The sequence below is a fragment of the Rattus norvegicus genome, chromosome 3 (assembly GCF_036323735.1).
Source record: "Rattus norvegicus strain BN/NHsdMcwi chromosome 3, GRCr8, whole genome shotgun sequence".
Lineage (NCBI taxonomy): Eukaryota > Metazoa > Chordata > Mammalia > Rodentia > Muridae > Rattus > Rattus norvegicus.
In genome coordinates this window covers 82,538,495-82,551,704 of record NC_086021.1, presented here as the reverse complement: position 1 = coordinate 82,551,704, position 13,210 = coordinate 82,538,495, and the positions used below count along the sequence as shown (strand labels likewise).

Below are 13,210 nucleotides of genomic sequence, written 5' to 3'. Positions count from 1 at the left end.
TCTTTCAGACTTTGCCAAAAACCATCTTATTACCTACCTAATTTAATACCAAGTCTGCAATGTCCATTACATTTTGTATATTTATTCAGTGTACATTAGTCGAGTGCATTGTTCTGAATTCTTGAGTTGTAGCAAAGTCTTACCAGATAGAATTTACAATAAGTCAGGAGAGATGGGGAGAAGAGAGTAATGGAGAGGTGTGGTGTTGAGGCAAGGCCTCTCTGAGGAGATGGCACTTAGTCCCTGAACCTTGAAATGTGATGAGGGAGGAATTCAAGCTCAGGAGACACTTGAGATAGAAGCATAGACACTTGGTGCAGAAGCATGATGGGGGCAGCATGTTGGTGTTGCCAGGGACCAGGGGAGCAAGGTGTAGACAGAGGCCGGGTGTTGAGGGCAAGAGGGACTGCAGGGGGACTGTACCGTGCCTTTCAACCTGTAGAAAGAAACTAAAGCTGAAGCACTTTTGAGCATAGACTTGTGTGGAGTTAGGGCTGGAGGTAGTAAAAACGAAAGGCTCGAGCCTACTAAAGGAGGGAGGCAGCAGGCTGTGATGAGATGTTGAGTTCATGGGTAGAGCCAGCGACGCGTGTTGGTGGAGGAGCAAGGCCGCAGAAAGTTCCTAGTGAGCGGGACATGCTTGCTTTCAGAAGAGTGGTAGTACAAAATTAGGAGAAACTTTTTAGGAGAAATTAAAAATCAAGTAGGAAGTAAGAGAAAAACTAAAGGGAAGGGTGTGTGTATGTGCTGGGGGAGCACAGGCACAGTGCCGGGGTGTGTGGAAAAAGAGGAGAGAAGAAATAAAAATAATTTTTCTTTGTAAAAGACATTGCAGGATAAGGCCTAATATTGTGTATGCCACCTTTAAAAAAAGTAATAAAACTCTGAGTTCTTTGATATGATCAAGTCACAAAGTGGGATATATACATGCATAGGAATGTCATAAAGGTCTGTCCTGCCATTCACTCCCCAACCTTGTGCAGGGGGCAAACACTGAACATTCTGCTGCTGACCATCAGTGTATAGCACATGGCTATAGCGTCATAGCCTCGTGAGCTGGCATAGCCGCAGTAGGCGGGGAGGCCTAGTTCTAGTCGGGGTGAGCACATGCGTAGAAGGAAGCATGGCATGGGTCCACATGGAAGTGGTGTGAGTGTGACCTCGGACAGAGGAAAGGAGAGGAGGCTGCCAAGTTCTGGACAGCAAATCTATAGACATGGGTAGGTGGACGCTGAAGGAGGACACTTGGGATCAGCCCTGGGAGGTTAGAGAAGGGGATTCATGAAATCGAGGTTTAGGGAGCAGTATAGTAGCAGGCAGTGAGCCTTTGTGGTGCCTAAGAGGCCAGTGAGAAAAAGTGAGACTAACAGTTCAGAAGGGAATCAGGGAGTCAAAGAGACAAATTCAGGAGTTGGTTGGTGTTGGTAGATGTCTATAAGGTGGAAACGTTGCGAAGAGAAAGCCACGCCTTTGCAACACCCCTCTGTGGATGGGGACCTGGTGGGGTGAAATTCAAATTCCGCAGCATGCTCCGAGGCAGTGGTGAGGTTTTGGGGGAGTAGACAGGAAGTCTGGAGGTAATGATGAGGAATGGGCCTACCTTTGCACTCAGCTAGGCCTTGTGGAATGTTCTCGATAAGAACTGTAGTTGCTTTGGGAAAACCTCAGGAGCCCCTGTGTTTTTTAAGTGTAAACTGGCTTCCCATAGAGCAGGGAAGAAGGAGCCATTTAGCAGGCCCAGGAGAGACTGGTTTTGGGCGGGTCTGGAAGGATTTGATGATGGGGGGACTTATCCTTTATTTAAATAATTCTAATTTGCAAACATTTCTGTTTCTCTTCCTGAGAAATTATAAATAGTGCCCCAGGAGTAAGTCTGACCTTTGGTTTGCTCTGTGCCGCCCCTGTTACAGGAGTGGTTTGCAGTGTACGTGGAGCTCAACCAACAGATCGCAGCGCTCCTGAATGCCGGAGATGAGGAAGACCTTGTGGAGTTGAAGTCCCTGCAGCAGCAGCTCAGCGACGTCTGCTACCGGCAGGCCAGCCAGCTAGAATTTAGGCAGAACCTCCTGCAGGCAGCTTTGGAGTTTCATGGTGTGGCCCAAGATGTGAGTTCCTGCTCCAGTTCCCTTCCCTGTGTCCAAATGACCCGAACAATCTGTACAAACTTTTGTAGGTTTGCATGCCCCATGGTGACTTTTCTGGGACAGTAATTTTCTGGTGCAGGTAATAAAATGAATTTCTTTAAGTTATTTTGTCATTCTGCATGTGACTGAACCTGTTGAACTAGAGCATTCTAAGCTAGTAGTTCACTTTGATGGCTTTTCAATCGTATGTGTTTGTAACATAGACAGAAATGGAGCCATCAGTAACTTCCTGCCCTCTGCTGACCTTCCTGGTGCATGCGTCCATGTGTCCCATCTTCTAGATAACATGCTTTCTGATTACTCGTCCTTATCTTTTAACTGCATAGTCTTTCCCAGTGTATTTGTGATGACCTCATTAATCACTGAAGACTTAAGATGCTGGTTACATCAGGGTTGTCTCTTTGTCCCTCGGCTTTAGTTGTCTCAGCAGTTGGACGGCTTATTAGGGATGTTGTGCGTAGACGTAGCACCAGCTGATGGAGCATCGATTCAGCAAACTTTAAAACTGCTTGAAGAGAAGCTGAAAAGTGTTGGTAAGCAGATTTTAAAAATGCTGAAACCAAAGAGTTCTTTGTTAAAAAATATTACCATGGTTAGACAATTTATATACTGAACTAATTGTCCTTTGCAGTGAACACAGAAACATAATATCGAAAGGTTTTATTCCCGTGAAGGGTTATAATTTGTGCTCACTTATTTCCCATTGTGGTTGCTCAGTCCAACCTTGGGCCTTTGCCCTCTGTCACTCAGTCAGGCTACAGGTGCTGTGTTGTGCATACCCCAGGGACAGCTGTGTACAGTGCATGCAGAAGCTGTAATGACTTTGCAGTGCTCCATGGCAAACCCTGCATGCCCCAAACTGTGTTTTACTCGGATTTTGTTATGTGTGTTGCTATATTCTAACCATGAGGAAAAAAAAAGAGTTGGTTTGATTTTGTGTACTGTGTCTCTGCACTGAGAATAATCCCCAAGGGAAAGCGTGTCCAGTTCTGTTAACCCAGCTCTGACCCGTGCCGTCAGGCCCCTTTCCTTCCATGTGCGTGCAGTAGGACATTGAACTTCATAGCTGGAAGTCAGACTGAGAAGGGCGTTCACAGAAGGGGTGAGCGGACAAGGTGCCGAATGCTGGGGCGAGAGAGTAGAAGGGAGGACACACGATTGAACCAAATAAATTCATTACGAAAACAACTTCAGGGAAACCGATTAGAAAGCACTTTTGTATTGACGTTTTACTTGCTTACAGCCTTTGTTAATGGATGATATGTATAATACTATTTAATATTTCATATGTCAAGTGTGCTTTTAAAGTATCAGAAGTTCAGAAGTTTTCTTGAGCCACACTTCCCTTCAAAACAGAACTCCTGTGCACATGTCTAACTTGGAGTCTCTGCATCTTGAATAGTGTTTTCCATGGCGTGTGAGCCCAGCGACTGCCTTATATATAGCATTCATCCTTTTACTTGGATCATACATTGTGAGTGATTTTTGTAGTCTTACAATATTACACGTTTTTAAACAAAATATGTGTGCTGGTTCCCTAAAACATGGAACACAAAAGCTAAAGGGAAAAAATAGAAAGTCATATTTGTTGAAATAGGGATTCTCATACTTTTAGTTTTTAAAATAGTCATATATGCAGATTTGTGCTTTGATGATACCATTTAGGAAGAATTTAGCAAAGTCGAAAAGTAGAAAAGAGTTCCCCTTTAAGCCCCATTTAAAGGTTCTGTTGCTTGAGATAGTCAAAGGGCTGCCTCCTGGCGTGCCACTGTCTAAGTCTACATTTAGAACCCATGTCTAGCTGTCGCGGGGAGGGGAAACACCCTTGTTAAGAGACTCAACCCAGCCTTGTTTGTTTTAGATGTGGGATTGCAAGGCTTACGAGAAAAAGGTCAAGGTCTCCTGGATCAGATCTCCAATCAGGCTTCCTGGGCCTATGGAAAGGATGTAACAATTGAGAATAAAGAAAACGTGGACCACATACAAGGAGTGATGGAAGATATGCAACTTAGGAAACAAAGGCAAAGTCGAAATGTTATGTTAAAGTTTATCAGGATAGCATGACACTAAGATAAAAGTTCAGTACTCTGTATTTTGCAAATTCAATTGTCTTACCTGTTATATGCTATATAGTAGGTTTGAGGTGAGTGTGATAATTTCTACATAATTGTTCTGACAACTAATGCTAATTCATTAGATGAAGAGACATCTTTCCCCGTTTACTTGATTGTAAAGCTTTTAGTCATTCTCAGGTACTCATATCTGCTTTAACAGACTTTCTTGGAGACATGTGCTTTTTTCTGTTTTCTGTTATTTTAGAGTTCTGTTAGGTCTTACCTGGTTGTTTCTGTATCTCATTTTCTTATGCCATATATCCATTATTATGTTGGTTGTAGGATTAGACAGTGGGCTGACGCCGATTTTGTTTCCCTTGATGGACTAACAGGAATTTAAGGCTTTAGAGTAGCTGTTCCCATCCTGTGGGTCAGCACCCCTTTGGGGGTCACATATCAGATACATAGCAGTAGCAAAATTATACTTAGGAAGTAACAACTAAGTAATTTAAGGTTAGGGGTCTCGACAACATGAGGAACTGTATTACAGGGTCGCAGCATGAAGATGATGAGAACCACTGCCCTAGAGACTCAGTCTATAACAGTGGCCTAGAAGTGTTCGAAAGTAAAGATTAAAATCACAGAGGGAGGAATAGGCACAGGTAGCTGATCTGGCATGGTTTATGGAATATTGCACACCTGCCTACTTAAGTCACGGGAAATTTTACAGAGTCACAGGGCAGGGGATCCCTTTGCACCCTGCCCTCCTGCAGCGTCCCTCCCATCAGCTTCTAATGTGAGTCTGTGTTTGTGCTCCAGCTTCTCTGACACCATCCTGCCTTTTCACTCCAGCCATGTTTCTCCTCCACCCTGGTTCTGGCTCCTCCTGTGAGTGCTTAGGTCTCCAATAGAGAGTATAATAAGTGTGTACACAGAACTGGCGTGGGAGGGTGGCTTGCTCTCGGCCCACTGCCTTCCGATGGCACTGCTCGTCCTCACAGCTCAGTCATGTGCAGGCCTAACCTGTGCTTTACTTCTCTGCATTATTTTCTGTCCTCTTTATTTTCCTTTCTGCCCTCACGGTTTCTGTCTGTTTCTTGTTCTAGTGTCAGTAACTTCTAGTCTCTGTATCTAATAAATGCTCGGTCTTGGAAAAATCAGGGAATAGACTTGCTTAATTCTAAATGGCAATGGCCACAGTTGTTGCTGTCTTTCTGAAAATCAGTGACATCTGTGTCTTATTTCAAAGCACCCTCTTGGCTACATCCGTTTTGCTTTCTCTTTCTGTTGCTAAAGTTGTGATTTCCAGGGCTCATGGGCCTCACTCTCCTCTCTGGGTGTTGTCTCTGACTGTGCCCTGCATACTCAGGGCTTGCTAGTTACCAAGGCTCTCTGACTCAGGATACCACCAGAGCACCTCCAGTTGGATGTGCCACATTCCCCTCAAACCAACTCTGTCTAGATCAATACCCCCACCCTGAAACTTTGCTCTGTTTCCTAGTTTCCTGTCAAGTTGCTGTTGGCTACCAAATTTAGAATTTATCTTCTGTTCTCTAATCCCAGTCAGATGCCCCAGGTTCGTTGTTTTCTGCCTTGGGCCTTGCTGCTCTTCAGGCTGCTGCAGATGAGAGTAATCTGCTCACCGACAAGAGTCAGAAGCCTGGCCTCTCGTCGTTTCTGTTATTAGAATACCGAGGCTTTTTCATATCTTTATTTTTGTCTCTGCACCATTTCCAGGTCTGACCACCACTACTGCTATGTCCTGTCCTTACATTCCATGCATGTGTAAAGCCAAGTGAAAGTGTATTTCCGTCCTCGAAAACCAAACAGGCATCTAGGCAGCACCCTCTTGGCAGTGGGGCCTGGACAACATTTACCAAACATTGAGGAAAGTTCTCACTTCGCATTATAAGAACACAGCCAGACCTTTTGATCTTGGTGTTGATGGTTTTAAGTCTTTTCAATTTTGTTTTCTGGAGGATCTTGTACAGATTCCTAGATTCCTGTACTGGAGCTGCTCCTTCAGTTTCCTCCTCCTCCTCTTCCTCCTCTTCCTCCTCTTCTTCCTCCTCCTCCTCCTCTTCCTCCTCCTCCTCTTCCTCCTCCTCCTCCTCTTCCTCTTCCTCCTCCTCCTCCTCCTCCTCCTCCTCCTCCTCCTCCTCCTCCTCCTCCTCCTCCTCCTCCTCTTCCTCCTCCTCCTCGAGCTTTACTTGTTTCTGTAGAGCCTCATTCACACTTCCAGGGGCAGATCCCTTCCCTGATGAGCCCTGAGCTGTGCACGGCCTGCAGGCCACAGCGATGTCCTTGAAAGGCTGTTGACTCACAGATGTTCTCCCAGTTGCCCCCGTTGCTTTAATTGGAGCGCCTTGTACTTTATCAGCCCTGCCTGAGCTTTTGTGATTCTTCTCTAGCCTCATGGTGTAAACTGTCCTTGATGCCGGTGCTCATGTACGCCATTCCCATCTTAAAGTGATATTCCTTACCAGCCTTCTGCTCCAACCAAAGGACAGCTGCAGGGCCTCCAGGGTCTCGTGCCAGTGTTCGTCATGTCTTCCGTGGGGTGGAGCCACGACTTCCAGTGACAGGGAAGCTGGCTGGTGATGGCTGACTGTGTACTACTCTTGTCAGACATATGTGCCGGATGGAATTACTCTGGCCGGTCTTCTGAGATGAAGCTGGGTCCTTAGGATCACATGGGAGGCCGCCTTCAGCTCTGCAGTCTTAGCATCTGTAACTTACACAGGATTACACTTGCTTTGTTTCTCAAATATGTTGTTTTTCATGCACCCAGGACTTCCTTATCTTCTTGTTTCTTGTCCAGTAGATGCTATGCTAGGCAAGTGAGTTACTTGTTTCCTCCACCCCACAAAGTGCTGGATCTGTATCATTAACATTTTTACCTGTCTAAAGTTCATTCGCCAGGAACATCTTCCAAACTGACTTTTGTGTGCTTTGATGATATACAGTTTACATGTGAGCTAACTGTCTTATTTTCCTAATGACACAAAGTATGTGTGCGCTTATATGTGCAAACCATCTTTACTATGAAGATGTCTTAGATATTTTGTTTTATACTTTGGAAACAACTATCATTATTTCCCTTCTGTCACTCACAGACTTTCCTTTACAAGCTGTATTGTAACATTAGGCTGACTGAGAAAGTCTTCACCTAAAAAGTAGCCTGTTGCAAGCTAGTTCCGGGTTATCATTAGACTTTCTTCAGGAACACTGACTGTAGAGCCTGGGACCTGTTGAATTATTTTTTTTTCTAATATGTAGGGCTTTACATGAGTGCCCTTCCTGCTTTCCTGTGGAACTGTGTGGGAATGAAGGAAATGGGTCAGATCTTCCTTACTGTACGTTACCCATGCCGACCACAGAGGGAGCAGACAGTGCTCTGCACTCTTAACTCAGAAGATCTGAGGGTTATTTTTTTCTTTTTTTTTTTTTTTTTTTTTTTTTTTTTACTGTTTACATGTGTCATCCGAATGCTTTTTTTTTTTTTTTTATTAACTTGAGTATTTCTTTTTTTTTTTTTTTTTATTAACTTGAGTATTTCTTATATACATTTCGAGTGTTATTCCCTTTCCCGGTTTCCGGGCAAACATCCCCCTCCCCCCTCCCCTTCCTTATGGGTGTTCCCCTCCCAACCCTCCCCCCATTGCCGCCCTCCCCCCATAGACTAGTTCACTGGGGGTTCAGTCTTAGCAGGACCCAGGGCTTCCCCTTCCACTGGTACTCTTACTAGGATATTCATTGCTACCTATGAGGTCAGAGTCCAGGGTCAGTCCATGTATAGTCTTTAGGTAGTGGCTTAGTCCCTGGAAGCTCTGGTTGCTTGGCATTGTTGTACATATGGGGTCTCGAGCCCCTTCAAGCTCTTCCAGTTCTTTCTCTGATTCCTTCAATAGGGGTTATTTTTTTCTTAATGAGTCTAGATATAAATTTTTAATTCAGATTTAATATTGTTTCAGCTAGTATAATTGGATAAAATATATTAATTAAATTTCCCAGAAACATCATTCTCTAAACTCTTACACTTCTTTCTTTGAAGCTTGGTTAATAAGGTTTCTTTGGGATTTGGTGGACCACTGCATTTATGCTTTGCTTCAATATTTTGCAGAATCCATGCTATCCTCAAGAGGGTTTGTCATTCAGTATCATTCCAGGTATTTTGAGGTCTTGCTGTAACATAGACAATAGATTAGATATTCATAAACTTCTGACAAGTCAGTACAAAATAGTTGCAGTGTTCATAGCATAGGACTAAGTACTTTAGTGTTCTGTTAAACACTCTCGTCAGACAATCATGGAACCCAGAGTGAGCTGAGTTTGCGTTTGGTCCATTAGATGTGAGGACATGGTAGACGTGCGGAGGCTGAAGATGCTTCAGATGGTGCAGTTGTTTAAATGCGAAGAGGATGCTTCACAGGTAAGGCCTGCCTAACCGCACAGGAAGTTGGTTTAGCCTGACTTCATCATAAATTAAGTTAGAAAGTTCAGTTCATGGAAGTACGAACAAAGTGGACTCCTGTGACGCTAAGGAAGTCACCTTATTACATCAGTTCTTGTTTCTCCTGTAGAGAACAAAGCTTGGTGTTGAGTCGTTTACTGGTCTCATTTACTCAGCCCCTCAGCAAAATCCTCTGTTGATTTAGAGATTGGGAACATTTTTTTTGTCAGCTCAGTTGTTAGTTCTATCCTGGAGTGAAGGCTAGTGAAGCACCCTGCTTTCACTCCATAAAAGAATTTTCAGTACTACATAAACAACTTGATATAGTCCTGTGTTTAATATCAGAAAAAGTACTTAATCTTGGTGTATACAGAAAACTTATCATTCTAAGTCATAATTCGCATCTGTAATGAGATCCCAGCAGAACTGTATTACAGGGATCCCATGGCCATGGGTCACGTGATGCTAGTTTTACATTGAGCACTTTTCTTCAGTAGGTCCAGTCTTGACATTTGAGGCAGAAATTTGAGGAGCAAAGGAGATCATTAGTTCATAGAGCATGGCATTGAATAAATGCTAAAACCAAAGTTAGAATTAAAGAACTAACTAATCAAACAGAAGTAAGACATCATATTTTAATACAAGAAGAGAATTGTGAATGTAGTTTTATTCTGTATTTTCATGTAGGCAGTAGAATGGCTAAGTGAACTTCTGGATGCCCTGTTGAAGACCCATATCAGATTGGGTGATGATGCTCAGGAAACAAAGGTTTTACTGGAAAAACACAGAAAATTTGTGGATGTTGCACAGGTACAGAACTTGTCTTCTTTTTTATAAGTGCACTGTGTGGCTAGCTTTCTGCAGGATTATGGTTGACTTACCTACCAGGTCTAAGGAGATCAGTTCTGCTACACAGCTCAGAAAACACATCTGGTGCACAGAAACTCACTCAAGTGTAGGGTCTCTGGGCGCCCAGTATTTAGTATTATATGTTATGCTATTGTGTGGACCGTCTAACAGTTCACTGAATCAATCAATGATCGATATTTGTTAATAACAGCAAATTAAAAGCAGCACTTGTAGTATTTCAGTAGAATTAGCATAGGAATACAGCATTGTTTTGGGATTGAGGGTATGTTTATGTATTCTCTGTAAAGCAGAGTTCGCATGTTTATACTTTACTTCACTAGATGTGAAGTATGTAACTAACGTCACCTCCTCCTTTGGTCATCATTAGATGATCTCTGAGGCCACTGGACTGTGTAGTATTGATGTCTATCGGTGCCACACCCTCCCCTCCCCTTCCTCCCTCCTCTTCCCCTCCGTCTGAATTGGTGTATTCATCTCCGAGGTTTTTTTCCTTCCTAGAGCACTTACGACTATGGCAGACAGCTGCTGCAGGCCACAGTTGTGCTGTGCCAGTCTCTGCGCTGTACTTCCCGATCCTCAGGGGACACGCTTCCTCGACTGAACAGAGTGTGGAAGCAGTTCACGGTAGCCTCTGAAGAGAGAGTGCACAGGTTGGAAATGGCTATTGCCTTCCACTCGAATGCTGAAAAGGTAGGCAGGATCTTTAAAAACTTGTTTGATTTTTTTAAAAATTTTATGTGTATAAGTGTTTATATGAATTTAAGGCTGTGTACCAGGTTATGCAGTACCTTTGAAAGCCAGAAGAGGCTGTCACATTCCTCTGGGACTGGAGTTACAGACAGTAACAGTACTGTCATGTGGGTGCTCGGAATTGAGCCCAAGGCCTTTGGGAAAGTAGATAGTGTTCTAACCATTGACCCCTCTCCAGCCCTAGTGTATTCCCTTAACAAAAAGTTGCCAGTATCTAAAATGTTAACTAGAGAAATGTGATTATATGATTACTCTGTGTGTTTATCACTATTCATATTCGTGTGTTGTTAAGGTTCATTTGGATGTGTGTGTTGTCTTAAGAGTGTCTGTACTGAGTCTCCTGAGCTGCCCCACTCAGGGGTGCTTGGCCAGAGGATTGCAGAGCTACAAGAAACCTGGCTTCCCCTCCCTCTCCTTCTCACACAGCCAGTCCAGGTCCAAGCTCTGCCTGTGCTCTACTGTCACCTCGTCAGGCTCTGTCATTGGGTCGGGAAAGGAAACTGTTTTGGCAACTACATTTTTAATGATTGTCAGAAAGTTTTGAAAAGTTACCTTGTGATTGCACAATTTAGGATAAAGGCTAGCCAAGTCATCTAATGAAACTAAAAAACAAACAGAAAAGCCTTTGTTCCATGATTCAGGAATTTCTCTCTCTCTCTCTTTTTTTATAGCTTTATGTCATTAGTTACAAAAGCTGACAATAGGCTGGGGATTTAGCTCAGTGGTAGAGCGCTTACCTAGGAAGCGCAAGGCCCTGGGTTCGGTCCCCAGCTCCGAAAAAAAAAAAAAAAAAGAACCAAAAAAAAAAAAAAAAAGCTGACAATAAAATTAAGTAGTGTTAGTTGGGCAAGTTTCTGATAGAGCCCATTTTTCCTCACAGTATCGATGCTGAGAACATCCTGTTCAAGAAGAAGCTTAATTGGGTAGTTCTTTTTGTGTTGATCTTATGGTGAGAATTTGTATGTAGGGATTTTAAATCCACAGTAACATGGAAAGCCTAGGCCGCAGTCTCATCACTGGACAGAGCAGGTGAGCAGGACCTCAGGGACTGAGGCAGTTCATGTTGAAGCACACTGTTAGAAGTGGCCATGGCTGATTCTCTCACCTGCTCACTGAGACATGGGGTCTATTGGTTCATACCTGTAGTCTCAGTCCCTTGGAAAATGAAGTAGGAAGATCAGAAGTTCAAGGGCAGGCTGACCACAGAGAGAGACCCAGCTTGGAACAATAGACGAACAAGGGCCTAATGAGGATGAAAGAAAGCTAGAAGGTGGCTTGACTTGTTTTTCGGCCCGTTATCCAGTGCACGTTCGTCTTATTACACAGTGTGTGGCTCAGTGACAAAAAGGCGTGGACTTCAAATGTTGTGCTTCATGGGCTTGAACAGGGTGTCTGTGCCTGTGCAGCCAGAGCAGGGCCTGAGTCACCTGCATCAGAAGGAGAAGCATTCCAGTTTCTAACGCCACTATCATCATAGGAGACTATTTTTAAGTGTGAGGATATTTTTAAATCAAGAACTCTATAGATGGTCTATAAAAATAAGTAGATTTTAAATAAAATGTTGGTGTTTCTTTTAAGGATTTATTTATGTTATTTTTATGGTTATTTTGTCTGCATGCACAAATACGTGCTCCGTATACATGCCTGGTGTGCTAGATCCTCTGGATCTGGAGGTACAGAACTGCACGTGGGTGCTGAGAATCAAACCAGGGTCCTCTGATGGATCAAAGTTTGAATTTTTAAATAAAAAACAAAAGAATAAAAGGTGGTTAAAGATGGGACAGACAGTTTCCCGTATCTGAATGGTAACAGTGAGAACAGCAGGTGAAGGATGCTGGTCTGGTCTGCACAGAGGTGTGGCTGCATGCTCTGTATTGGTTCAGCATCAGGGTCTTTGAGTTTTGCAGTATGTAAGCTCCTTCAGAAGAGAGTCAGTCTGACATTCACTCTTGGCTTTGCTAAATAAGCATCCCATTCATTGTTGAGTAAACATTTGCCTAAGAAGCTAGAGATAAATTGTCTCTTTCTTAAGCACAGATTCCATTCACTTGCCAAATAGTACTGCTTTCTTTTTTCCTAGAAATCAATGTAGATGTCTTTGTACTTTTGATTATATATTTTTACTAGAGAGATGCTTCATTCGTGATTATAATTTCTTTACCAGTCTTGTACAGTGATGCTTATAAAGACACTAAGCCGAACTCCTTCTTCAGCATACAGAGTTCGCACAGGACTAATTCCCCTTTACGTTTCTTGGTTGGTGCTGCCCTGTGTTTGCTACAGATTTTGCAAGATTGCCCAGAAGAGCCTGAAGCAATGAACGATGAGGAGCAGTTTGAGGAAATTGAAGCAATTGGAAAATCACTTCTGGATAGACTCACTATCCCCGTCGTTTACCCGGATGGGTATGTGCATGTTCTTATCAATCTATTCTTTAGAAAGATTCCTGAGTATCTTCATTGTGGTCCACATTTTCAACTCCTACAGTAAATCAACTCAAACTGAAAAGACGTCCAAATCACTGTTGGCAACCGTGACAGTTGGGGTTGCTGACGTTAGATTTGCATCTTAACAACTTGTAGATGGGTGATCACAGGTTAGTTTGAGGCGTGGGCTTCCAGCCTGAGCTGTGATGATCGCAAGGAGTTCTGAGATGGTGGGCCTCATTCAGAGCGGAGGGTCAGGAAAGGGGCTGGGACCTAGTGAGGTGCACCAGTCAGGCAGTTTTAACTCTTCGTCTTTGTTGCTAATCCAGATGGAGCCAGAATGCTTGGGATTTGGAACTGAAGGACCCGAGGTTCAGATTAAGTCAGAGAGCAGGGCATGCCAGTTTCTAGGCATTGGACTCAGGATAGTCTCAGGTCTGTCCATCCCCAAACCTGTCATCTTACTGCTGGGCTCTAAGGCATCCTGGGCTTTTCATATGGAGAGTTACCAGG

At 43.6% G+C, this 13,210-nt stretch overlaps 1 protein-coding gene across 7 annotated transcripts in view; it reads left to right on the top strand.

The window, feature by feature from the left end:
* The window catches only part of Sestd1 (SEC14 and spectrin domain containing 1), a 97,165-nt gene that overhangs the window by 76,256 nt on the left and 7,699 nt on the right, over positions 1 to 13,210 (top strand). For all 7 annotated transcript variants that reach the window (XM_008761893.4, XM_008761892.4, XM_063283279.1 and 4 more), the window contains 7 exons: positions 1,911 to 2,105; positions 2,563 to 2,677; positions 4,006 to 4,165; positions 8,549 to 8,630; positions 9,339 to 9,461; positions 10,020 to 10,211; positions 12,555 to 12,676. In XM_008761893.4, coding sequence (XP_008760115.1) covers positions 1,911 to 2,105; positions 2,563 to 2,677; positions 4,006 to 4,165; positions 8,549 to 8,630; positions 9,339 to 9,461; positions 10,020 to 10,211; positions 12,555 to 12,676 — 989 coding nt within the window. The remainder of the gene's footprint in view (positions 1 to 1,910; positions 2,106 to 2,562; positions 2,678 to 4,005; positions 4,166 to 8,548; positions 8,631 to 9,338; positions 9,462 to 10,019; positions 10,212 to 12,554; positions 12,677 to 13,210) is intronic.